Source organism: Pyrus communis, chromosome 9 (genome assembly GCF_963583255.1).
Source record: "Pyrus communis chromosome 9, drPyrComm1.1, whole genome shotgun sequence".
NCBI classification, from domain to species: domain Eukaryota; kingdom Viridiplantae; phylum Streptophyta; class Magnoliopsida; order Rosales; family Rosaceae; genus Pyrus; species Pyrus communis.
In genome coordinates this window covers 24,803,381-24,824,278 of record NC_084811.1, presented here as the reverse complement: position 1 = coordinate 24,824,278, position 20,898 = coordinate 24,803,381, and the positions used below count along the sequence as shown (strand labels likewise).

Here is a 20,898-nt window from a genome sequence, read left to right as displayed (position 1 = left end):
ACAAACCCTAAATCATAAAAAGACAAACAAAACACGCCCATGATGAACGAACCGAGTTGCCACCACAATCGCAAATCCGCTAGGACATTAAACCATGTAGAGAAAAGCACATCCCCAAGTCACCACAACCAACCCCACACATTCCTCTCAGAATCTGATCCAAGATTTGGCACTCCAAGGAGGCGGTACAAAGACCCGAATCGAGACAACAGTCTCAGTTCTGCGCCCCTTGGAGTGCATAAGCAGAAACTTGCTTTTGAAATGGGTGGCACTCGCATGAACCAAAATGAAAGAGAGATTATTGAATCTTGTCGAATAGGCTGTGGGAAAAGAAAGAGAGAGGGAAGAATAGGAGAGGGCAGAGGAGAAATTAGGAAAACTGTGACAGCTCAGGAAACCACCACCCAAGAAGGGTTGGGAACCGGCTGAAGACCCAGGGGGAGAGGGGGCGGTATCTTTTTCTGCAAATCGAATGAACAAAAAGATCGTCTATCAGCGAAAACAAGACGTAGAGTGTGAAGCGAGGGAAGGCAATAGAGGGGCAAATGAAGGCTTCCAACAAGTATCTGAAAAAAAACAAAGAAGAGGAAACAGAAGCTAAAAAACCGTTGTCCAAATCCACATCCCACAAAACTTGATCAAAACGATAAAACAAATATAAACCAAGAGATCAAAATTATCCCAATATCCATCAAATGTTAATATAAACTGCAACAATTCAACTCCGATACATGGCAAATGACGTTAACTGAATTACAAAAATTCAAACTCCAGTCTAGACAAAAGTAACAAAATATTCGCCCGACATTCTACTTGATCTTCTTCTTGGGCCTCAACTGCAAGAAACAAAGACTAAGTTTCAGTCACTTAGAACGTAAAACTGATCCACAGCATATCAATCACGATCATATTCAATTCTATGATCGAATTTCAAATGCAGTACGCAAATAGCAACGCTGCATACTCCACAGAAAAATAAATCTACCTGGTTGCTGTGGCCACACTTCTTCTTCCTGCAGTTCACTGCCCTCGGATGCAGACGAGCATAGCACCTAACAAACAAGGGAGACAAAAAAAATGACATGTCAGCAGAACAATTTGTTTGTGGGATTCTCGCATGCAAAATCAAGTGTTGAAAAACTACAAGGGAAAAAACAATGGCAAGATACACAATAATTTACATGTCCAACACAGTATCAATCAACTTTACGTAGTGTACAGGTATTAAAATCAACCAAAGGAAAAGCCTTGTTGACGAGGTCGAAACACTAGTTAAGATCTAAGATCAAAATGACACATTTCAAACAATCACATCATGCAAAATATATTAAGTAAACACAAAAAACAACAGGATGTTCCACCCATGAACACCAACTGAAAACAATTGATGTCAGCCAACACGATTAATGGATAGAAATAAATGTTGAGGCAGGATAAACTCAATACACCTGAAAAAGAGGAGGCTAAGTAATTCTCAACAATGAAGGACGAGCCACAAGAACATAACAACGCCAAACCAACAAATATACCGTAAAGTTAATAAAATGGAATTTCCTATTGGAAACAAGCATAGAATCTAACTTGCTCGGAAAAGTACACAAAAAAAGGCCTAGCCATTTGCCACTTAGGAAAAGCCTCATTCCTTCAGTCAAAATGTCAAAACCAAATTTGATATCTTCATGTCGAAAACATCATTAATTAAATCATGAGTCGATAGCTTAAATTAGGATATAAGTACAACAGTCAGTAATTGTTTTTACATAACAATGCTATACAATATAAGAACAATTAATCAATGTTCCACTCAAGAAAATCAACTGAAAATAAATGAGTCCAGCTGACAAAGTTAAGAGAATGGAAAATTTATATCGGGACGAGTATAACCTCAATTGCACTCTATCTGAAAGGGAGGCTAAGTAATTGTCCCACAAAATTAACCACTAAATTCACAACAACAAAAAAAACATTAATTTGCCATAAATAAACAGATTAAGGTGAAAAAAGATAATTACTTTCTGCAAATCATCTTCTCCTGATTGTACTTGCGAGCCAAAGCCATCAGAGAAGGCTCGATAATTCCTCCCCGGAGTCTCAGCACCAGATGAAGAGTCGACTCTGAATCAAAACAGAGCAATCAATTCAAATCAGACTCCGTAAGCAAATCTAAACAATTGAAAAAAAATCCCCAAAATTAAAAACACTAGGAAAAAGGGAGACCGACCTTTCTGGATGTTGTAGTCAGCTAGGGTTCGGCCGTCTTCGAGCTGCTTGCCGGCGAAGATCAGGCGCTGCTGGTCCGGGGGAATGCCCTCCTTGTCCTGGATCTTGGCCTTGACATTGTCGATAGTGTCGCTGCTCTCGACCTCGAGAGTGATGGTCTTCCCGGTTAGGGTTTTCACGAAAATCTGCATCTCGAGGTTCGTTGGGCTGTGACTCTGAGAGGCGGAAATGGATTCGTTAGGGTTTTATAATCAGCTTCTAGGGTTTCATTTCTTCGGGGCATCTCGCTTTGGAGTCGAGGCTTGCCAGGAAGGACCCGGTATACTGGGCCACTTGCTAAAAAGTGTGGGTATTTGGGCCTGTTTTTAAAAAGTATAACAACTATTTTTTATGTAATTATAGATAAAATAGAAAATAAATATTCTAATTATAATGTGTGTTGAATGAACTGATGTCACATTGTTATTGAAAAACGAATAACCATAGTCATCGATCAACCACCATATATGGGTTGGGTTGGGTTGGGTTTTGAAAATTAAAAATTTATTTTGAGGAAAAACCTGATCATTCATTCAATAAGTTGGTGGTTAGACTAGGATGAAGTACTATTTACGCAATTAAAACCGATCCACCCAAATGAAAATAATTCTTAAACATACGTGTATATCAGATAGATATATAGATATATAACTAAATTTAGTAACTTTTAAATATTTTTTTTATTAAAACTTGTTTTGAATAGTGAAAGTTATGTATTAGTCATATGTAGGGATATAACAACATCAGGTTTATATTATTTAGGCCTAATTTAAAGTAGTTATTGATTATTTATTACTCATACTTACATTAGAATAAACCAATTAACTCCAATCTGTAAAACCAACCCAACTCAACCCACTTAAGAATGGTTTGGGTGGTTGGTTTGCCCATTTCATTGGGTGAAAAAGAGTGAACGATTCCAACTTGAGCATGTTAGGTTGATCAACGAGTTCAAGTCCAACCAAACCAACCCACCCAATGTCCACCCCTAATCACAATGACGATATGGGTCAACTAAAACATAAGCATGTGTTACTTTCTTATCTGCATGTCATTGATTTATTGTCATGAAACACGATTCAAGAGGAAAAATCGTGTGAATGCATTTGTAATTGACAATCAGTTCAAATAAACATCTTTTGACTTTTTTTCCCACGTTCAGTTTTCAATAATGATGCCGTATTGATCATATATGAACGACATAAAATGATGACATAATGACAAGACAACGATGATATAATAACAACTCAATTAACATATATCATTTCTGTAACAAAATAACAAAACAGATTTATTGCTGCTACTTGCGCTGCGTAATTTTGCAGTTAAAATTGATGTATAGATGTGAGGGAAGACTCAAAACACTTGCGTCTACTAAGTTGCTGCACATCATGATAAATGGCGACTGAAACATTTCAGGTCCACTAGGAACAGAACGTAGAACCAAAGTACTAGATTTTAAACCATATATAGATAACAGAACACCATCATTTGTTGTGTGTAAAGCTCATCACCAACCAAACGAAATTATAATTCTCTTTTCCGCCAAAATAATCTAAGTTCAAAACTACATCTTCGTTGATCGAATGGCTGATGATAATAGTTTGATCCAAAATAAAAGTATCTACGAAACCGAACAGCAGCAGAACACGACACAGTTGAAGGCGAGGTAAGAAATTACAACCTTCTTCCCCTTCTACCACCCTTTCTACGAGTACTATCGGTGGGAATTGGAGTCACATCCTCTGTCAAAACAGAAAAACAAAAATCAACGACTGCAAAGATAACTATTCTCATGATCGAACATTACAAGCAAGCACACAAATGTTCCCTTTTTTTTTAAACAAGAAAAGCACCAAAAATATGTCATTTGAAGAAAACGAAGTTCCATAATCACCGATCATCGCTCCCAAAGTCTCGGCATCACAAGTGGAACAATACACATTTAATACGAGATTGGCAGACAATGAAAAACGGGATGTTGATGCATTATAAATTTATCAAGGCCACAGAGAGATGAAAGGGGAAAGGAAATTACCAATGCGGCCAATTCTCATGCCAGAACGAGCAAGGGCTCTGAGTGCTGATTGGGCACCTGGACCAGGAGTCTTGGTCTTGTTCCCTCCAGTAGCCCGGAGCTTTATATGTAGAGCAGTAATGCCAAGCTCCTGCAAAATCAGCCAGCAAAACAAATTAATTTTATTATTACTTATTAGAACTCGGAAAATAGAAATCAAAGAGGGATGTAAATCATAAAACTCAGTCTGCAATAAAAGGCAGGTAAACCTTGCAACGTTGAGAAACATCCTGAGCGGCAAGCATAGCGGCATACGGCGATGATTCATCCCTATCAGCTTTCACCTTCATACCACCTGAAATTAAGAAAAAAGGCAATCAAGTATTTTAGCAACAGCAGTGGAATAATCAAAAGAAAATCATCTTCTAACAGAGTATGCCAGGACACTACAATTAACGGTCACTTCTATTCATCACATTATGGAAAAGGAACGGTTTAAGAAGAACATCAACAAATGAAAAAACAGAGGCATTCATATTTGAAAAGTGCCATCACTGAGCTTCGATAACATAGCTCGGCAATCAACTACGGGTATAAAAATTTACCGGGGAGGACATCCAACCATGCAGTTGCAAATCAAACAACACAAACAACTATTTCAAGTAACAATTTTTTAGATAGGTGTTTAAGAGTTTACCGGTGATGCGAACAAGAGTCTCCCTACCGGACAAGTCAGTCACATGCTGCGATTAGAAACACCGAAACCAACAATTTCACATATAAATTCAACTCCAAATGGGAGCGATAATCACATCCAAACCGAAAAATATGGGACTTACAATGAAGGTATCATTAAACGAGGCAAAAATATGAGCAACACCGAAAGCATGCTCTCCGTCACGGAGAACAGGTCCAAGTGTAACATTATCCTCCTTGGGCTCCCTGGTCTTCTTCCTCGACTACAAAAACAATCGAAAAATACAAATAAAAATATATACCAAATAAAATAAAATCATCACAGTACTTGCACAGTAAATCTATAAATCCAAACAGTATTAGTCTTCTCCAATCCAACAATTAGTTATGTGTTTGGTTGGCGAGAAAATAAGGGGGAAAAAAGAGTATTTTCTGATCATATTTTACTTTCAATTTCTCGGCAACCAGATTGTAAAAATCACTAAAAATACAGAGAGGAGAGAGAGGGAGAGAGAGGGTTTACCATGGCTGTGAGCAAATGATTAGGTAAGAGGTCACAGACTATTCAGAACGACGACGCTCCGGCAGAATCTCAGCGCTTCCAGAAACCCTGCCTGCGTATTTCGGTTGTTTTATAGTTAGGGTTTTGCATTCCGGGCAACTAAATTAGCTCATTGCCCTTATTAAAGTAATCGCGTTTGGGAGCTTACCTTAGAGCAATTCCAGTACGTAAATTGACAATTGAATCCCTTCCGATAAACACTAATTATCTTTAATTAACAGTAATTATCTGTTGTATCTCCACATCTAAACTCAATAATCATGGCAATAGGCAGTAAAATATTAAACAGTAAGTTCGGATAAGATTTTTAACCAGTCTCGTTACATCACGTGTCATTATCCGAAACTACAATTTTTTATGATAGTTTTCGATAATATTTTTATCCAATTCCATCGCGTCACGTGTCGTTACCTTTTTAGAATCGTTGATGATAGATTTTCGATAAGATTTTTAACAAATCTCGTCGCACCACGTGTTGCAATTTGTTTAGAATCTTTAAGGATAAATTTCGATAAAAATTTTAACGAATCACAGCGTGCCACGTGACATTATCTACAACCTAATCCTTTTTGTTTTTCTCCATATAACCCACCATCCATCCTAAGAAATCACACACCAAAATCAAAATCTCTCAAAATCTCTATCCTTATTCATAATTTCTCCTTCATTCATGTCTTCTTCAAGGATGTTGTGGGAAATCAATGAGCAAGAGGAAGAATTGTTTAAGCGAGGGGATGAAATGTTCAATCTCCAGGAGGGAGAAAATGAGATGGAAGAGGAAGAAGATGAGGAGTGTAGAACGAGAGATGGCAAAGCAAGAAGCCAAAGAGCCTCACATTTCCGTCGAGTCATCCAAGCTATGGCTAAGATCTCCAGGCCTAAGCATTCCACAAACATTGATAGAAGTAGGCAACGATGAGGTAAGGATCTCTTGGACAATTATTTTGACCGTAACAGTGCGTTCCCTGATGTGTACTTCAGACGTCGTTTTAGAATGTAACGACATTTGTTCAACAAAATCATGATTGCTGTTTGCAACCATGATTCTTACTTTGTACAAAAAATGATGCTTTTGGTGTCATGGGCCCCCTTCATGAGCAAAAAAATTATTGTGTGCCTTGCGGATGCTTGCATATTGAGCATCTATAGACCAAGTGGATGAGATAGCGAAGATGGGGAAATCTACCATTCTTCAGTCATTGATGAGGTTTTGCTTTGCAATTGAATCTATTTATACCAAAGAATACCTCTGGAGACCTACGACAATGGACTTGCAAAGGAGGGTGAGATGTGAGGTTTTCCTAGCATGATTGGAAGTATCGACTATATGCACTAGACCTCAAAAAACTGTTCAAGTGCATGGCAATGAGCTTATGGGGATAGAAAATGAGCAAAAAGTATCATTTTGGAGACGGTGGCATCATTTAATACATGATTTGGCATGCTTTTTTCAGTGTTACAAGAGCTCAAAATGACCTCAATGTCTTTACCCAATCTCCAGTGTTTGATGAGGTGCTACAAGAAAAAGCATCGAAAGTCACGTATTGGGTCAATGGAAATAAGTACGATTCAGCATACTACCTAGCAAACGGCATTTACCCAAGGTGGACATCATTTGTCAAAACAATGCCATGTATGTGAAATGAAAAGGAAAAACACTTCGCAAGATGTTAAAGGGGTGTAGGAAAGATGTGGAGCGTTGTTTTGGTATCATTCAAGCTCGTTGGGCAATTGTCAAAGGTGTTGCCAGATTGTTTGATTTAGAGTCGCTTCGATTCATCATGATGATGTGTATCATTCTTCATAACATGATTGTGGAAGATAAGTATGATTATGATGCCATTGATGAATTTGAGTCAAACATGATGAACAATTCTAAAACACAAATATACTGTGCTCATGACACCATCGAAGAACCCGTGCAACATGAGTCATTAGAAAGGGATGGATGTTACAATGAAAGGCTCATTCAACGATGTACTTCACTCCAATCCTCATACTATCACAAAGCCTGGCAAAGTGACTTGATAGAGCACTTGTGGGGATTGAAACAAGCTCAAGAAATTTAAAAACAAGCTTGTGGTGGAAGAAGAATGCTCTTAGTTTGTTTGGTGTATTTTTAAGTTCATTTAGTGTGTTTTTTTTTATTTGGTGTGCTTATGTAATTTTATTTGGTATGTTTTTTAAGTTCATTTAGTGTGCTTTTTTTTATTTGGTGTGCTTATGTAATTTTATTTGGTGTGTTTATATTCTTTGAATAAAGATTCTTTTAGTTTAAATAAAGTACCAAATTAAATAAAGATACTCTTAGTTTAAATAAATTATTAAATTAAATAAATACAAAATTACATAAAGTACTCAATTAAATAAATATGAATACAACCCAAAGTGATTGGAAAGTTATGGGCTCCGATTATACAACAAATTCCCTAGTCCCTCGTGAATGCAAAATCATCACCTAACCAATTTGTCCTTAAAATTATGGGCTCCAATTATACAACAAATCACCTAGTCCCTCAATTTTTTTTAAAAAATTTTTAAAGCCCAAAAATGTGGACCGTTGATCTGGAATTGAATGGCTCAGATTGTGCCATGTCATCTAGCCGTTGGGGGAGTTTTGAAATTTATTTTTACCATTGGAAATTGAACGGTCCAGAAAACAGAACTATTGAAATCCAACGCCCGAGAGGGTGCCACGTTGCACCCAGCAATGGCTACAGGCAGCTTGTCCAGCATGGGCCTCATCGCCTGCAAACCCTGTCGGTGATGCGCCCCCACGCGCTTGGCTCAATTTTTTTATTTATAATGTGGCTGGCGTCAGCCTTGCATCACTTTCCCCTTAGGCGCTCGAACCTTAGGTTTGTGCCTGAGCTGTCTCTCGGGCCCCACCTCAGCCCAATAGCCTGAATGGGGTGGAATCACTTTGGCAGGCAATTGGGTTGTTGGAGTAACCTGTCCACAAGGCTAATGCTCACGCTGGAGGTGTCTTATTGGTTTTTTTTTTTTTTTTTTTGAGTACATCGATATTTTTATGTTAGAGGAGAAGGAGTTTGGCTAAGTCACACAATGAAAAACCTAATTTGGTATCGAATTCACCATCCACGAGATTCGAACTTAAGACATCTCACTTCCAAGTGAAGAGGAATACCACCACCATAGTACTGAGTGGCACCTCATTGCCCATTTTAAAGTAATTGTATATTATTCTTCGCTTATAAGTAAGAGATCTTAGATTTAATTTTCTTTAAAAGACGAGTTTGAATCACATTATTTATAACTTAGGGTGAAGCTAAGCTCATCCTCCTTCCTTTTAGTCTAGATAAGAGGCTAAGTCCATAGTGAGGCTTGCCTATTATTGCACTCTTTGTAAATAAAAGGTTTTAAATTTGATTCTCACCCAAACGAACGAATTTGAAACTCCGATTTAAAAAATATGGATAATATAGTTTGTTAGAAAATAAAATTACCCCACGAACCTAGTTACCAATTTGCTCCTTGCTAGCCGCCCACTACATGGCGATGTGCGGTTCCGAACTCGACCCGACAAACCTCAGACTTTTCAACATTCACTCACACACGCACTCTCTCTCTCTCTCTCTCTCTCTCTCTCTCTCTCTCTCTCTACGTTGAATATCTAAACTACTGAATGATTGAACGAACCGGATTCTCGTCGGCTACTTTTTATGCGGGTTATGGGAACTCTACGTTGAATATCTAAACTACTGAATGATTGAACGAACCGGATTCTCGTCGGCTACTTTTTATGCGGGTTATGGGAATTCGTTAATCTTGTATGTTCATTTTACAGTGCAAGGTTAGAAATTATTTTAAATATTTTTATTTAAAATTAAACATAAACAGTAGTTAACAAAAATTGACGGTACAATGTACGATAAACAGATAATATTGACAGATTCCAGGATCCTCACCAAAAAGATCCGGAGAGGATCCTGTTGGTGATTGAACTAGTCTTTGACTATCCGAATCCGATACAGAGGATACAGATAATTTCGAAAATGGCGTGCTATGTGGTTTTGGTAGGTGCGCGCATTTGATAGTTTGGACCACCATTTACTATTGAGGACGACTCCTGCTGGTCGAAAGGCAGAGGAAAAAGGCGAGACGACGACGCTGGCTGAAAAAAATCTGAGCATTTTACAGTCTCACCATGTCATGTGAGTCACACTGACATTTTTTCTTTTTTTTTTTTTTTTACTTACAAATCGAAAAAATAGCAAACAGAAAATTTGGTTTTGAATTCCATCATCCCCTGTTTCATTTGATCACCAACTCCAATGGGAAATTCTGGTAAGTCTTTATATATATATAATATGTATATATGCATGGAGTGAGAGTTGATCAGAATGTGTTTCTGTTTCTGTTTGTTGTAGATTGGATGATGTCGTTGCTTACCATTGCACTTGTGTTCCTTTCACTGTTGCTTCCTACTTGGAGTGCTACGAGTGGTTCCGCCAAAAGTAGGCCGGAGGTCATTTCAGTACGCCACGGTGCGGTTGCCACTGATGATCGCCGGTGTTCTAGAATCGGGAAGGATGTTCTTCGCGAAGGCGGTAATGCCGTTGACGTATCAGTAGCTGCTGCTCTGTGCTTAGGGGTTGTTAGCCCAGCATCGAGCGGCATTGGAGGCGGCGCCTTCATGCTTGTCCGGCTAGCCAGCGGGGAAGCACACGCCTTTGATATGAGAGAAACCGCCCCATTGCTTGCTTCCGAGGTTCGTTGTGCTGTACATGCTTTACCGAATTCGTTGCCTTAATTGGTTGTCACTCGAGTGTATACGATAACTGTTTTTTCAGAATATGTATGCTGCCAATGTTACTCTGAAAGGTAGAGGCGCTCTCTCGGTAGCAATTCCAGGGGAACTGGCGGGTCTTCATGAAGCTTGGAAACAACATGGAAGGCTTCCGTGGGATAGGCTTGTAAGACCTGCTGAGCGTCTTGCTCGTTTGGGATTTAAGATTTCACCTTACCTCCACAGACAAATGGTTGCGGCGGAATCAGGAATCTTGGCAAACGAGGGACTTCGTCATATATTTACATCAAATGGGAGTCTCTTGCAGACAGGTGAGATATGTCGGAACATAAAACTGGCAGAGACACTCAATCAAATTTCGAAGTTTGGTCCCGTAGCCATGTACAACGGATCGATTGGGTCCAAATTGATTAGAGATGTTCAGAAGCTTGGAGGAATACTGACAATGAAGGACTTGCAAACTTATAGAGTAAGGCTGAGAAAGCCGGTATCTGCTGACACACTAGGGCTTAAAATACTGGCTATGCCTCCTCCTTCTGGTGGTCCTCCGTTGATACTCGTGAGTAAATCTTTGTTCTTAATTAGTGTCACCCTTTTTTTTTTGTTTTGTTTCAGTTTTTGTCTCTTTTGACAAATTAAAGAAGCAGTTCAAATAGGTTCGTTATGGACTACTCTTGTCAATTCCACTCTACAGATGCTAAACATACTTTCACAATATGGAAATGCTTCTGGAGTTCCGGATCCTCTTTGGATTCATCGAGAAATTGAATCTTTGAAACATGTTTTCGCCGTGAGGATGAATCTGGGTGATCCTGAGTTTGTAAATGTGACTAAAGTTCAAGCTGACATGCTTTCTCCTGAGTTTGCTGAGCAGATGAAGAAAACCATATATGACAACATGACTTTTGATCCCAGCCATTACGGTGGCAGGTAAATTCTTTGATTGGCAAGAAGTTGATTATCTAGTAGTTGCTCGCACTTGATCATGTTTCATCGACGATAATGACTCCTTATTTCCTAACAGGTGGAGTCAGATCAATGATCATGGAACTAGTCACTTGTCTATCGTAGATCCTCAGGGAAATGCCGTCTCCATGACGACTACTGTAAACGGATACTTCGGTGCACATATACTGTCATCGAGTACAGGAATAGTCTTAAACAATGAAATGGATGACTTCTCCATACCTGGAAATGTTTCCGCAAGTCCACCACCAGCGCCACCCAATTTTATCAGGCCAGGAAAAAGGCCGTTATCGTCTATGACACCTGCTATAGTGTTAAAGGTAATGCAGAACCACCTAAATCTTACGTTTTGTATGCAGCGTATCCGTGCCCAATATGTTCACATGGCTTGTTTATATGCGTGACAGGATGACCAACTGAATGCTGTAGTTGGTGCGAGCGGGGGAGTCTTCATCATTCCGGCAACTGCGGAAGTTCTCTTGAATCATTTTGCAAGGGGAATGGATCCACTCTCTTCCGTCATGGCTCCAAGGGTCTATCATCAGGTAATTTAACGAATTATTGAGACGTGTACGCTAAACGGAATCTCAACTAAAACTACTAATCTGAAACATTTCTGTGCAAGCAGCTATTACCTAATGTGGTTCGTTATGAGGATTGGACGTCCGTGACTGGCGATCACTTTGAAGTTCCTACTCAAATCAGGAAATCCCTACAAAAGAAGGGCCATATCCTAGAGCCCCTTACTTCTGGGGCTATTTGCCAGTTTATAGTTCACAAGGCTTCGACGGAAAATGAAGGTACTCCGGAGATTTTGGCAGTGAGCGATCCAAGAAAAGGCGGGGTTCCGGCTGGTTTCTAAAACTGCAAACTGGTGCAATGGAAGCGATCGAAGCTAGTTATTGTTCTTGTTCCAACGCTAGTCTACTCCCCCCTTTAACATTGTGGTTGAAACCATTGGTTATTTCTTATAGCTAGCGACTGATTCACAAGTTTTCTACTCTACATAGTTCATGTTGGTTCTTCCTTTGCAATGGATATGCTAACAAAAAAATTTCCGTCACCTTCGAAAAGGCGACGAAGGAAGTTACATAAATTGAGCAATATTGTGCGAGATTATAGTTTTTTTTTACACATATACACAATAAAATTGGAAAACTTATCTGAAAATTTATCACTTGACATGTTTTTTTGAAAGTATTTTTTGTCTTCAAACTTAACAATATGTTCGTTCATTTTCACTAACGCCACCTATTGTTTCTTTGAATTTAGCAGTATATTAGAAACTTCATCACACATCAGTAACATCACTAAAAATGAATTAAAAAAAAAAGAATTGAGAGAGAAATAAAAACCCTAAAAAAATCTATTATTCTTGTGTAAGAAAATTGAATACATTAGGAATTTTTTTTCGTAGTTTAGTTTGTGATTTGTTAGTTGTTTAAGTGCAGCCACAGTTCAATTTCCTACCAACTTTGAAATCACATTGCCTAATATTTACGAGTTGCTAAAGTTCAACCATTTCATTTAGTATTTTTATAGTTCAAATTTCATTTTGTTTTAAGTTTTTGATATTCATTTATAAATTTTTATTTGTTTTTTAGCTTCTTCTATTGTTTTTTTTAAGTTTTATGTTTAATTTTCTAATATACCCTAAATTTAACGGAAAAAAAAAAAAGACTGTTAGTAAAAATGACCAATGTTGCAACACATTATTAAGTTCAAGGACTAAAGAAACTAATATAACAGTTTAGAGACTATAATTAAACTAGAGATAAAGTTCAGAACCATTGCTACAAGTAAGCCATTTTATAAAGTAATCTAGATGAAATCCAAAAACCAGAACAGATAAGCAGAAATAAGACACAAATGCTTTATTACAAGTGAATAACCGAAACACTTGGAATTACCATTGTTATCTACACAACATATCATCTGTGGCAGATAAATTAAACCCGATATGGTTAAGGCCGAAAGGATGAATTCTTAGGTGCCACAATCTCAAGGAAACCTTTTCGATTGTCGACGTGAACCCAATGGCCGGACTTGGGAAGAACATGAACTGAAACCTTCCCCTCCGATCCATCTGCTTCGCGAGTGGCAAGGTTTTCGAGTTCTTGTTCGTTGATATCAAACGATAGACATAAAGTATGATGAAACAGAATGGTAAACATTTAGCCCAGAAAAAAAAAAAAAAACATAAAGTATGATTAACACAGCCTCACTCATTCCATGAAGGTGCTGACGACAGCCATAATAGTAGAACGATAATGACGAAATCTCTACTCCACGGTGCATCTTGTGGCGGATCAAAGGGATGAAATCCTAGGTGCCACAATCTCAAGAAGACCTTTCGGATTGTCCACGTGAACCCAGTGGCCAGAATGGGGAAGAACATGAACTGAAAGCTTTCCCTCTGATCCATTGGCTTCCCTATTGGCAAGGCTTCCAAGCCGTTGAACCACATCGGGGTCCCAACGATCACTGTTCTCAGCACGCACAACATGTATCGCCATATCTTTTGGTGGGTGCTCCAACAGAGGCCAATAGGACTTCTCCCTGATAATTTGGATTCATAGAAAGTGTGAAAGGTAAGGGGGAGGGAGGGGAAAAAATTCATTCTTTCTACTTCCAAGAACTGATATCAAATCAATAAGATATTTACAGGTAAGACGTGAACATCTGGACAGCACCATCGAGATTGAATGCCCACGTCTCGTGATCTCCCTGTTTCTTGAGGTTGGTGCCTATCCATTCTGACAATGACTTTGAGAACCCAAGTTCAATCATATGATTCACAAGCCACCTGAAGCCAAGAACCAAATTCATCACATAAAAACTTGGAAACATGAACGTCATGTGACATTTTGATAATTTTGTAACACCAGTATGTAACAAAGTTTTAAAGAAAAAACAATGGTCTCCTAATGGATTTATCTAGACTCCTGTAATCAGAGTAAAGCTATACAGAATCCAAGGCTCTCGATTGAGTGAAGCAATCTGAGAGTAGAGCAGGCGTTGTGTGTGCCAACATTACTAAACATAATGACTTTGATTAAAAATACTCCTTTTAATGCTATACACTTTTAGGGAGAAATATGACAATGTACGGATTATTGTCGTCTCCAAATTGGTATCATACAGAAGAAGAAAAAAATATATATATAAAGGACTCGACTTGACACCTACTTATGAACAGATAACCCCCATAATACATGCAGTTAATAATATCAAAATAATCTATCATAAGGAGAAAGAGGTTTTACTTTCGTGATGGAACTGACGAAGGTAGACTCTGCAATGTCTGCAAAACTTTCTCAACTTCCCCATCACTTTTGTCACGGCTCACTTCTCCTGGAACAGAATCCAATACCCACAGCTGTTCTGGATCACAAAGAAAGTACAAAGCGCACAAAATATCTTTAAGTGCAAAGGGAACTGAACTTTCAATCACACATGATCTTAAACTTTGACCCTCGTATATAAGTTTACAAGTTAGAATTTACTAGGCCACTGGCTAAGCTGGCCCTATTTGACGGCCATAGTCAGATTAAAATGGAAAACCAATCTGAAAGATAATCGGTACTTTGGTTTCAATTCAGTTCATTAGGCAAACATAGCACTACGAAGCAATACTTTCTCATAAACCTAAACGGGGAAACTAAGCATGTTTCATCCACAAACCCAACTAATCATGATAATGAAAATACAAGCCTACAAGTATTTGGCTGGAAAGTTTCAACATTCAGGGTTCAGGAGCCACCGTGCTCAAAAGTCACATACACGGAGTCCCACCTGATGATCCCCAAGATGCAACACATACAATCGAGTGAGAGCTCTCTCGGAACCAAAAATGCCTTGCGAACACCCCAACCCACGGAAAACATATCATCCTAATTCACACTATATGCTCAACCTGCATCAAGCAAGCAAAAACAGCTTCCCAATTTTGTTCATTTCGCTAGAACGATGAGCTTATATTAAGGTACTGGTTAGTTAATGATAAAGCTCTTGAATTTACACAACTAACTCAAAAATATTCCCAAATAATTCTACTTTCGGCACAAAAGAGCAAGCACAAGTGATGAACTTATGAGGGGAAGATCGAATACCTGCTTGGGTAGCTTAGCGGAATCGCCATACTCACCAAGAGCACAGCTCTCTGCAAATTGCAGAGCAACCTTACCGCCCATGGAGTGGCCGAGAACAACATCGGGCCAGTCCCAACCCTGAGTCCCAACCAAATCAGCCAAATCTCGGGCCGCATTGACCACATCATGAGGTGGGTTCAGACCTTCGATCTCGGCTGATTTCCCATGGTTCCTCAAATCCACAAGCACCAATCTCCAACCTGCAATTGGAAATTTGTGTCAATAAAAACGGAGAAATCAAGTAATCGAGAGGAGCAGAAGAGGGAGGGGGGAGAGGGAGGGGGAGAGAGATAGAGAGAGAGACCAGATGGATCGGAGAGATTGGAGAGGAGGGAGCGAGAGAAAGTTCGCCAGTTTCTGGCGGAGCCCAGGAGGCCGTGGAGGATGAAAGCGGTGGAGCGGTAGTGTTGTTGTGGGTCCGCGTCGGAGGGTCGGAGCTCTTCATAGGCCAGGGTTTGCAGCGGCCGTCGTGAGATTGTGAATCGGGTCAGGAGGTGGTGAAGACCCGGTTTGTTTCCGAGGATCCGAGCCATGACGACGGCGAAAGCTGTCAACTATTCCAACTGTGATGGAAGAAACAAGGGGATTAAATTATGAGCTGCACGACGTCGTTTCTACCTTCCGCGGGAGAATCAACGGAAAGTGTTGAAAGAAAAAAAAAAAAAAAAATTGACAGCTGTGGGATTTGAACCCACGCCCTTTCGGACCAGAGCCTAAATCTGGCGCCTTAGACCACTCGGCCAAACTGTCCTATTGATGCTAACTATACAGATTTAACTATCATTTACTCTAATACTTCTCAGTTAATCTACAAAAGTGAGTCGTTCATTGGTACTATTAGCTTCCGGATACGACAGTCCTCCCACATGAAGGGGCTCATGTGTAGAGTCTCCTCGTTAGGAGAGAATCCGTATGCGATAATTGTATGCAAGAATTTCTCCTAATTGAGATAACATCTGTTTGAAAAAAAAATTAATCGTGCAATAACCAATTGAACTTGTGCTCTTCACATTGCTAATCCATTCATAATTGTTGAAGCCTAAATGGATAACAGAATTCTGATAGCAGGGAAGTAATGGAATCTGATTTGCTTACTGGAAATGATCCTGCAACTAAATACAAATTGGTTGGTAAATATGTAGAGACTACTTGCGACTATTCATGCAGCAACTCTATCACTTCTGCCAAAATGTAGGCCCCAAGAGCCGGACCTACATGCATTCCCGACTCTTTGTGAGAGACTGCCCCATGGGTCAAGCTTACTGATGATTTCCTCCAATCATAGCTCTCAGACGTGAATAGCCACTAAGGTCATCTCTAATCGATATGGCTAGATATAGTCCCGTCCAAAATTATAGCCTTGTAAAATAATAATAATAATAAATAGTGTCAGATCATACTCATATAACATCTCCAACCGAAGGAAGCTAAACATAACCCCCCCTCAATAATTTAATTGTTTTAAGTTTATACTTTAAATTTATTGGTTAATTAAATCAATTATTGTAATTGAAGAGTTGAGCACCAAAAAACGGCTAGGAGGAGGGCTACATAGCCTACATTTGGCCAACCTTATGGCCCTTCGATCAAATAATAGCATGATGGGCTCCACAAAATTACAGCCCAGTAATCGGTTGGAGATGAGTTTTTGGGCAAATCAAATCATTTTTTGCTTTTAGACCTTTAACCTTCTCCATTGGGGATGACCTAATAAGTTTTGCATCTAAATTGCTCATAGAAGATTTCTCTACTTTTATGTCAACAAAAAGCAACAAATTCAACTAAATTGGCATTTCTTCACAGCCAAGTTCCCAAATCCATGTGTAAGTTGTAACCGATTTCATCAAACACGTAAATTTGCGATGATTCCTAGTTTACATGAAGTACTCTTGCAATCAAGCCAACATTTGGCACAAGTTTTGAAAACCAATCTATTCAACTTACTTTGCTTTTAAACAACTGTAACTTTATATACTATTTTGTGTCTTTGGGCAGTCGAAAATTAAGGCCTGGAATGGAAAATATTCCAGAGCTGCATCGACGAGGAGATAACACCGCTAAGTTATTCCTCTGGTTTGCTTTAGTCAAATGGATCAATCCGCGGGTCATGCTCGCTTGCCATCATCATCCCAGTGCACAGGCACGTCGGGCACATGACCTAAGTGAACATGGAAGGTAATTAGTCCTAGTAGAGAGCGAAAGAGAGAGAGTTTGGCATTAAAATAGATGATGCAAATCTCCTATCAAAAGAAACGAATGGAATTAAAGCCTTTTTGCACAAAATTCCTTTCGGAAGTTTGACAAATCATCGTAAATCCCTTTATAATTCTTTCTTCCTTTTAAGCTCGGCACGAGTAAATCATCGGCAAACATGATACGATGAAATTGTGGAAAGATTTGAAGCAAGTGTAGCACGAAACAAATGATCAACAACACCAAGAGATAAGTGTGAAAAATTGCAGTGCGATCATTTCTCATGAATAAACCACCTAGCAACAAATTTTGTACCTTTCCAGCACCAGAGCAATTTGGGCACCTCTCAGTTGTGGGCACTCGCAAAGGGCGGTCTGATGCACTAGATGCTGATATAGGATTGATGTTCAAGCACGCTCCACTTGCAGAACATCTAGCACAGGCCAAGTACCCTGCCCATGTTTGCCCAGACAAAATTACCAGATTAAAACCAAAGTATGAGAACAATATAACATTAGAAATAACATTTATAACGAGAAATTAAAGAAAGGTAAAAAACATCAGAAAAGTAACAAAGTTGAAAAGATTTTTAGTGATGAGAAAGGCAAGGGAGAACTTCTGTACAATTCGAAGAAACTAATAGCGTTGTAAGAGCCAGAACCTAAGCCACTTTTTACTTGTTATTTTCATAAATTTATCAGCATACGCAAACTTCATAAAAACTAACCGCAAGAAGATATAAAAACAACCCCATTCAACAAATGATCCACTTATCCCTTAGAACTTTATCAGTTGGCACATTTCATTTATGGCAGTTTAAAACATACCAGTTCCATGGCAATATTTGCACCTTTTCTTCTCTTGCTGCTCAACATTGTTAGCTTCAATCAACATCAATGCTGAAATGACACCCACTGCCCCACCGGAGAAGGATGCCACAATAGGATCAACCTGACTGAAATCAAAATCAAACAAAAGGGATTTCAGAACAGTAAGTAAGAAAAACCATACTGGTTGCTTGAATTTCTAATTGTAATCAGGAAAAAAGAAACATGTTCAGTATATACCTTAATTGTAAAGGCAGATGCATGCTACGAATGAAATCTTCATACGAGGTACCTCCTATACCTAATTTTAGTTCCAGCTGTCACAGAGAACAGGTTGAGACATTTAACACATATAACAGTGAAGAATTCTAAGTCCATCCAATAGGCACAAAACATGAACATCAAAACTAAGGTTCCTAATCCGTTATGACCTCAACCGAAGATATCCTTAATAAACAGAGGAACATGTAGCATCACGCTTTAAGGGCCAGTAAACATATAAGCAGGTAAAGGGTAAAAAAAATGGGAATCCACCTTTACAAAAGTATACATGTATGGAGCCATGGGGAAATATTCACTATAAACAATCATCCATGCTTATAGACTTACCGATGGTGCAATGAGACCCCCAAATACAATTACACTAGATATCATGGATAAGCTTGTGAGGTAGAGCTGCTTCAATGTCTTTGGTGTCTACATCGTAACACATATCACACAATGTCAGCTGAAATAAAAGGTAAAGTGCTTGCACAACCACAGAATTCAGAAGAAAAATATCATACAGACATGAAAATTTTGGCATATGAGCACTTGTTTTAGTTGGACATTTAATTGGAAAGGTATTAGTTGGTGACTGTTGGCACAAGAAACGGACTCAGCAAGAGCTAAACAAAGAAACATAACCATCTTATCAAACATGGACAATAATTCATTGTCAATTATCGTTTTCAACCCGCATGCCCCCTCTTGAAATATAAGGTTAGTATTTGTATCTAAACCCATACGTGTTTCTGACTACTTAGCTAACTATCCAAATATCCCAACTTGTTTGAGCACGTCGATAAGGAGCAAACTTAAGGCCTTTAACTAAATTGTAGATGATACTCACCATATGAGGGAGAAATGGGATAGTGGATGGAATGTCAGGCATCTCATTTGACTCTTCCACACAAGCCTCATCCATATCTTTCGCCATCCTCATCCGGTGCTGCACCCGCAATCTCCTTAGCTACACAAACCAAACATATATCAAACAAAGAAGTTAACAATCCCCTAATTACTGAAATGTAAATGATCAAACATATATCAAACACTTTTGAGTTTTCTGTTTTCACCTCTTCCATGAGAAGAAAAATCTTGTTGCGCCGGCTTCTTATGTTGTCCTGAATTTCCTGCAGTTGCATCTGCACAAAGTCCTGTACCGTCTCCGGCCCTTCTATGATGCAAAAGGTGCTGACGAAAGAAAACAGAACACAGAAAGCTTAGCATTTTCCCGTTAACTAAACAGAAGGACCAAAATTGAATTTCAGTTTCGGATTGCTAAAAGCGCCTTCTGACAGCCAAAAGGGCTAAATGCTTTTGGCTCATAGAAGTTCTTTTCAGACGAGAAATGCTCCTGTGAGATGCTTCTTCATAAAGCACTTGAATTTTTAATAAAACATTTCAAGGCACTTGGATTTTAATAAAATTTTAAACGTGTTTATAGTAGAAGTGCTTATGAGTAAAAGTGCTTTATAGAGAAAGCAATCCAGACGGGCTCTTGATTACCTTGGCGTGTTATCGCCGGGGGATGATTCCTTGGAAGCAGAACAGGAAATTTGGGGACGCGGGGAGGTGAATTTGGACAGAGAGAGACGTCTAGGGATTCCATGGGAGGAGATGGTGGAGGGAAGTAGGGTATTGGAGGAAGGGGGAGGATGAGAAGTGAGTGAGAAAGAAGCCATTTTTGTAAAGCTTCTACGCTCTGCTCATCTCATCAGCCAAAAAGCAGAGAGAGAGAGGAAGGAGGGTTTTGGTGAGGGAGAGCAGAGGGGAGATAGAGAGAGAGGAATCTTTGGGAGGTTTGAGACTTTGAGTGGGCATCTTGGTGGAAGACGGAGACAAAAGAGACGATGAGGCTAATGGGTTATTGCCACGTCACCACATGCTTCTGTTTCTCTCTCTTGACCGTTAATTGTTACTTGCGAATCCGGATCCTCGTCGAAAATACGTGAATTGTATCGTGAATTGTATCGGTTTATCGTATATCATGCAGTTAGAAATTATTTTAAATATTTTTATTTAAAATTAAATACAAACAGTACATTATAAAAACTGACCGCACGATGTACGATAAACTGACAAGATGAATCTCTAAGATCCTCACCAAAAGGATTCGGAGAGGATCCTGTTGGGTTACTTGCGTTCGCAGCAATTACCACGCCACTTATACGTTTCGGAAACGAATATTTGTA

The 20,898-nt window shown here is 39.1% G+C and overlaps 5 protein-coding genes and 2 non-coding genes across 10 annotated transcripts; 1 reads left to right on the top strand and 6 right to left on the bottom strand.

Annotated features, from left to right (window-relative positions):
* Positions 1 to 641: 641 nt before the first annotated feature.
* Positions 642 to 2,520, bottom strand: LOC137745130 (ubiquitin-ribosomal protein eL40 fusion protein). Its single transcript, XM_068485017.1, has 4 exons — positions 2,222 to 2,520; positions 2,013 to 2,115; positions 986 to 1,052; positions 642 to 836 (listed from the first exon to the last, which is right to left on the bottom strand). The coding sequence occupies exons 1-4, from the start codon at positions 2,409 to 2,411 to the stop codon at positions 810 to 812; spliced, it is 387 nt and encodes a 128-aa protein (XP_068341118.1). The 5' UTR covers positions 2,412 to 2,520; the 3' UTR covers positions 642 to 809.
* Positions 1,794 to 1,895, bottom strand: LOC137746368 (small nucleolar RNA snoR99). Its single transcript, XR_011069838.1, has one exon. It is a non-coding gene; the product is annotated as a small nucleolar RNA snoR99 (small nucleolar RNA).
* A 1,109-nt stretch (positions 2,521 to 3,629) lies between the features above and the next one.
* On the bottom strand, positions 3,630 to 5,640 carry LOC137745494 (small ribosomal subunit protein uS11z). Of its 3 annotated transcripts, none has more exons than XM_068485449.1 (6): positions 5,496 to 5,640; positions 5,116 to 5,235; positions 4,974 to 5,019; positions 4,546 to 4,631; positions 4,298 to 4,427; positions 3,630 to 4,004 (listed from the first exon to the last, which is right to left on the bottom strand). In XM_068485449.1, exons 1-6 carry the CDS (start codon positions 5,496 to 5,498, stop codon positions 3,937 to 3,939), a joined length of 453 nt encoding a protein of 150 aa, XP_068341550.1. In that variant the 5' UTR covers positions 5,499 to 5,640; the 3' UTR covers positions 3,630 to 3,936. The 3 variants fall into 3 exon arrangements, with proteins under 3 accessions (XP_068341550.1, XP_068341551.1, XP_068341552.1); XM_068485450.1 differs by having other exon boundaries at positions 5,116 to 5,226; XM_068485451.1 differs by having other exon boundaries at positions 5,116 to 5,223.
* Positions 5,641 to 9,525: 3,885 nt separating this feature from the next.
* Positions 9,526 to 12,448, top strand: LOC137745975 (glutathione hydrolase 1-like). 2 transcript variants are annotated; one of them, XM_068486012.1, is made up of 7 exons: positions 9,526 to 9,709; positions 9,926 to 10,266; positions 10,349 to 10,864; positions 11,000 to 11,235; positions 11,330 to 11,591; positions 11,679 to 11,816; positions 11,900 to 12,448. In XM_068486012.1, exons 1-7 carry the CDS (start codon positions 9,703 to 9,705, stop codon positions 12,131 to 12,133), a joined length of 1,734 nt encoding a protein of 577 aa, XP_068342113.1. In that variant the 5' UTR covers positions 9,526 to 9,702; the 3' UTR covers positions 12,134 to 12,448. The 2 variants fall into 2 exon arrangements, with proteins under 2 accessions (XP_068342113.1, XP_068342112.1); XM_068486011.1 differs by having other exon boundaries at positions 9,704 to 9,842.
* A 672-nt stretch (positions 12,449 to 13,120) lies between these two features.
* LOC137745860 (uncharacterized) lies at positions 13,121 to 16,029 on the bottom strand. The gene is made up of 5 exons (XM_068485891.1): positions 15,727 to 16,029; positions 15,384 to 15,622; positions 14,538 to 14,650; positions 13,937 to 14,077; positions 13,121 to 13,830 (listed from the first exon to the last, which is right to left on the bottom strand). Exons 1-5 carry the CDS (start codon positions 15,953 to 15,955, stop codon positions 13,581 to 13,583), a joined length of 972 nt encoding a protein of 323 aa, XP_068341992.1. The 5' UTR covers positions 15,956 to 16,029; the 3' UTR covers positions 13,121 to 13,580.
* A 63-nt stretch (positions 16,030 to 16,092) lies between these two features.
* TRNAL-UAG (transfer RNA leucine (anticodon UAG)) lies at positions 16,093 to 16,172 on the bottom strand. Its single transcript has one exon. It is a non-coding gene; the product is annotated as a tRNA-Leu (tRNA).
* A 1,028-nt stretch (positions 16,173 to 17,200) lies between these two features.
* LOC137745315 (protein ORANGE-LIKE, chloroplastic-like) lies at positions 17,201 to 20,524 on the bottom strand. Its single transcript, XM_068485254.1, has 8 exons — positions 20,213 to 20,524; positions 19,780 to 19,897; positions 19,554 to 19,673; positions 19,052 to 19,138; positions 18,683 to 18,759; positions 18,443 to 18,570; positions 17,931 to 18,067; positions 17,201 to 17,580 (listed from the first exon to the last, which is right to left on the bottom strand). The coding sequence occupies exons 1-8, from the start codon at positions 20,386 to 20,388 to the stop codon at positions 17,503 to 17,505; spliced, it is 921 nt and encodes a 306-aa protein (XP_068341355.1). The 5' UTR covers positions 20,389 to 20,524; the 3' UTR covers positions 17,201 to 17,502.
* Between the last annotated feature and the right edge of the window lie 374 nt (positions 20,525 to 20,898).

Coding starts and splice junctions, on each gene's coding strand:
- LOC137745315 (XM_068485254.1), bottom strand. CDS start 20,388: ATGGCTTCTTTCTCACTCACTTCTCATCCTCCCCCTTCCTCCAATACC. Junction 19,898..20,212: donor CCCGGCGATAACACGCCAAG/GTAATCAAGAGC, acceptor TTCTTTCGTCAG/CACCTTTTGCATCATAGAAG. Junction 18,068..18,442: donor CAAATATTGCCATGGAACTG/GTATGTTTTAAA, acceptor AAACATGGGCAG/GGTACTTGGCCTGTGCTAGA.
- LOC137745130 (XM_068485017.1), bottom strand. CDS start 2,411: ATGCAGATTTTCGTGAAAACCCTAACCGGGAAGACCATCACTCTCGAG. Junction 1,053..2,012: donor GAGAAGATGATTTGCAGAAA/GTAATTATCTTT, acceptor CTTGTTTGTTAG/GTGCTATGCTCGTCTGCATC. Junction 837..985: donor AGTGTGGCCACAGCAACCAG/GTAGATTTATTT, acceptor TGTTTCTTGCAG/TTGAGGCCCAAGAAGAAGAT.
- LOC137745494 (XM_068485449.1), bottom strand. Junction 5,020..5,115: donor CGTTTAATGATACCTTCATT/GTAAGTCCCATA, acceptor TTCTAATCGCAG/CATGTGACTGACTTGTCCGG. Junction 4,428..4,545: donor ATGTTTCTCAACGTTGCAAG/GTTTACCTGCCT, acceptor CTGATTTTGCAG/GAGCTTGGCATTACTGCTCT.
- LOC137745975 (XM_068486011.1), top strand. Junction 10,865..10,999: donor GTGGTCCTCCGTTGATACTC/GTGAGTAAATCT, acceptor TCCACTCTACAG/ATGCTAAACATACTTTCACA. Junction 11,592..11,678: donor CACCTGCTATAGTGTTAAAG/GTAATGCAGAAC, acceptor TATGCGTGACAG/GATGACCAACTGAATGCTGT.
- LOC137745860 (XM_068485891.1), bottom strand. CDS start 15,955: ATGGCTCGGATCCTCGGAAACAAACCGGGTCTTCACCACCTCCTGACC. Junction 15,623..15,726: donor CAATCTCTCCGATCCATCTG/GTCTCTCTCTCT, acceptor TTCCAATTGCAG/GTTGGAGATTGGTGCTTGTG. Junction 14,078..14,537: donor TCGTCAGTTCCATCACGAAA/GTAAAACCTCTT, acceptor TCTTGGCTTCAG/GTGGCTTGTGAATCATATGA.